Source organism: Beta vulgaris, chromosome 9 (assembly GCF_026745355.1).
Source record: "Beta vulgaris subsp. vulgaris cultivar EL10 chromosome 9, EL10.2, whole genome shotgun sequence".
Classification (NCBI taxonomy): Eukaryota; Viridiplantae; Streptophyta; class Magnoliopsida; order Caryophyllales; family Amaranthaceae; genus Beta; species Beta vulgaris.
Genome location: NC_079210.1, coordinates 33,985,604 through 33,987,601, shown reverse-complemented (window position 1 = coordinate 33,987,601; position 1,998 = coordinate 33,985,604). Strand labels below are relative to the sequence as shown.

The 1,998-nt window shown below is 34.6% G+C and overlaps 1 protein-coding gene across 1 annotated transcript; it reads right to left on the bottom strand.

The window, feature by feature from the left end:
* Nucleotides 1–254: 254 nt before the first annotated feature.
* On the bottom strand, nucleotides 255–1,741 carry LOC104883228 (zinc finger BED domain-containing protein RICESLEEPER 1). The gene is made up of 3 exons (XM_048637079.1): nucleotides 1,026–1,741; nucleotides 799–963; nucleotides 255–570 (listed from the first exon to the last, which is right to left on the bottom strand). The coding sequence occupies exons 1-3, from the start codon at nucleotides 1,739–1,741 to the stop codon at nucleotides 255–257; spliced, it is 1,197 nt and encodes a 398-aa protein (XP_048493036.1).
* Between the last annotated feature and the right edge of the window lie 257 nt (nucleotides 1,742–1,998).

The following is a 1,998-nucleotide window of genomic DNA, read 5'->3' as shown; positions in this document are numbered from 1 at the left end:
AATTGTGCATATTCTTTCATATAACTCTTAGTGTTAGAGAAATTAGGAGTAGTACTACGACTAGTACTAGCTTGGTTCTTTCCATTTTTATTTCCATACTCCTCCACTAATTCAACAAGCAAACTTCTAATCCTATCAACCTCATAATTCACTTCAATCTCATTATAGATTTTACAAAAGTAAAAGCGTATGAGTTTGGTTTTGAACCTAGGGTCAAGTATAGTTGTCACTCCCATGAGCCCATTCACATTCACTTAATACTTATCATATTTTTCAACCATCACTGCCACCATTTTCCGCATATAATCAATAGGAGAAGATAACCAATTTCTTAAAGCAAGTTTGATCTCACAAATGACAGAAAAATAAATGTTGGCAGTGGGATTATGTGAAACACTAAATTCAAGTGTAGTATTCTTGAACATTTCCAAAACCTCACAAATTTTATCCACTCTATCCCAATCCTCACTAAGTGGTGGATTTTTGTACAAATTATTTCGAGCACTTAAAACAACAAACACCTCTCTATAACTTCTAGCAACCACAAGCATATCATAGGTTGAGTTCCATCTAGTCTTACAATCAAGTACCAAATTTTTTTGACATTCTGGAACTAATTGTTTAGCTACTTATTCAAAATTTTGAGCTCTCTTATCAGATGCTGTCCAAAACACTACACTTTCCCTAATTCTCTCAAGACCATCTTTAAAAACAGCAGCTAATCCATCTTGGTCAATTAAGTTAATTATATGTGCACAACATCACATATGGAGAAAATGACCATTTAACATAAGAGACCCCCATGGAAACTCAGAACGCAATAATTCCAACATAGCATCATTAGTTGTGCAATTATCAACAGTTATAGAAGATAACCTAAGATCAAGATTCCATGACTGAATGCACTCTTTTAAAAATTCAGCAAGTACATCAGCAGTGTGAGGTGCAGGAACATATACAAACCTATCACATTCAAAGCAATACACATCAATATAAAGTTCACAGTTTAAAAGATGAAGACAAACCTTATGATTCGACTTTGGAGTTTCCAAGCATTGTCTATGAAATGAGCGGTGACAGCAATGTATCCTTTTCTTTGGTTGTCTGCTGTCCACATATCAGTAGTCAAAGCAACTCTACTCTTAGCGTTCCTTAGCAACCCACTAATGATCTCCTTTTCTTTGTCATATCTTTGGAGTTTGTCTTTCTTTGTTGTGTTGCGGCATGGAACTTTGAATCCAGGTTGAAGGGTTCTGGAGTATTTCCTAAATCCATAGTGTTCAACCTTACTAAGTGGGTATTGATGTAAAATGATCATTTCTGCCAAATCTTTTCTCCCATTTTCTTGAAGGAACTCATATGGAGCCAAAGATAATGTCTCGGTCTGACTACAAGGGTTATTTTGTGTGCCAAACAACCTTGTTTGTCGCAGATCCAAACATTTCCTTTTAGGACATTTCTTAGTATGCTCCTTCAAATGACTTGTTCCAGATTTTGGTCCCCCCACAAGTTGTTTAAGACAATAGTTGCACTCTGCTTTTATTTCATCCCCAACCCTTTTCCTCTTAAAATGACTCCAAGCCTCCAAGGTATGTCTACTGGTAAGAGGTAAAAGCAAAGGATCATTTGAATTAATTGGACTCTCATCATCATCTAATGTATTTGGCGTAGGGGTACAACTCGATGTGGCAGATGGTTTAGAGGTAGCAGTGCCGTTATTGTTGTCATCTTTACTTGTCATTATTTTTCCCTGTACAACTATAATCAATTAATCATAGAAACTAGTCATGTAAAATAGAATATGAAAGCCATAAATCATAATGAGGCACTTTTCTAGATCTCATTCTCATATATTAATTGATAAAGAAAAGCTAAAATTTAACACATAATGTAAAAAATTAACTATAATAGACGGAATTTGTTATACATATCATAGTAAGCATAATGTCTCCTAGTTAATATATATACAAGATGTAATAGGAAAACAAATCAGACATT

Bases quoted from the DNA above. Each gene is read 5' to 3' on its own strand.
- LOC104883228 (XM_048637079.1), bottom strand. From the start codon at position 1,741: ATGACAAGTAAAGATGACAACAATAACGGCACTGCTACCTCTAAACCA. The intron at 964-1,025 runs GTTTGTCTTCAT...TGAATGTGATAG, and splicing joins CTCCAAAGTCGAATCATAAG to GTTTGTATATGTTCCTGCAC. The intron at 571-798 runs GTCTCTTATGTT...TTGTAAGACTAG, and splicing joins CGTTCTGAGTTTCCATGGGG to ATGGAACTCAACCTATGATA.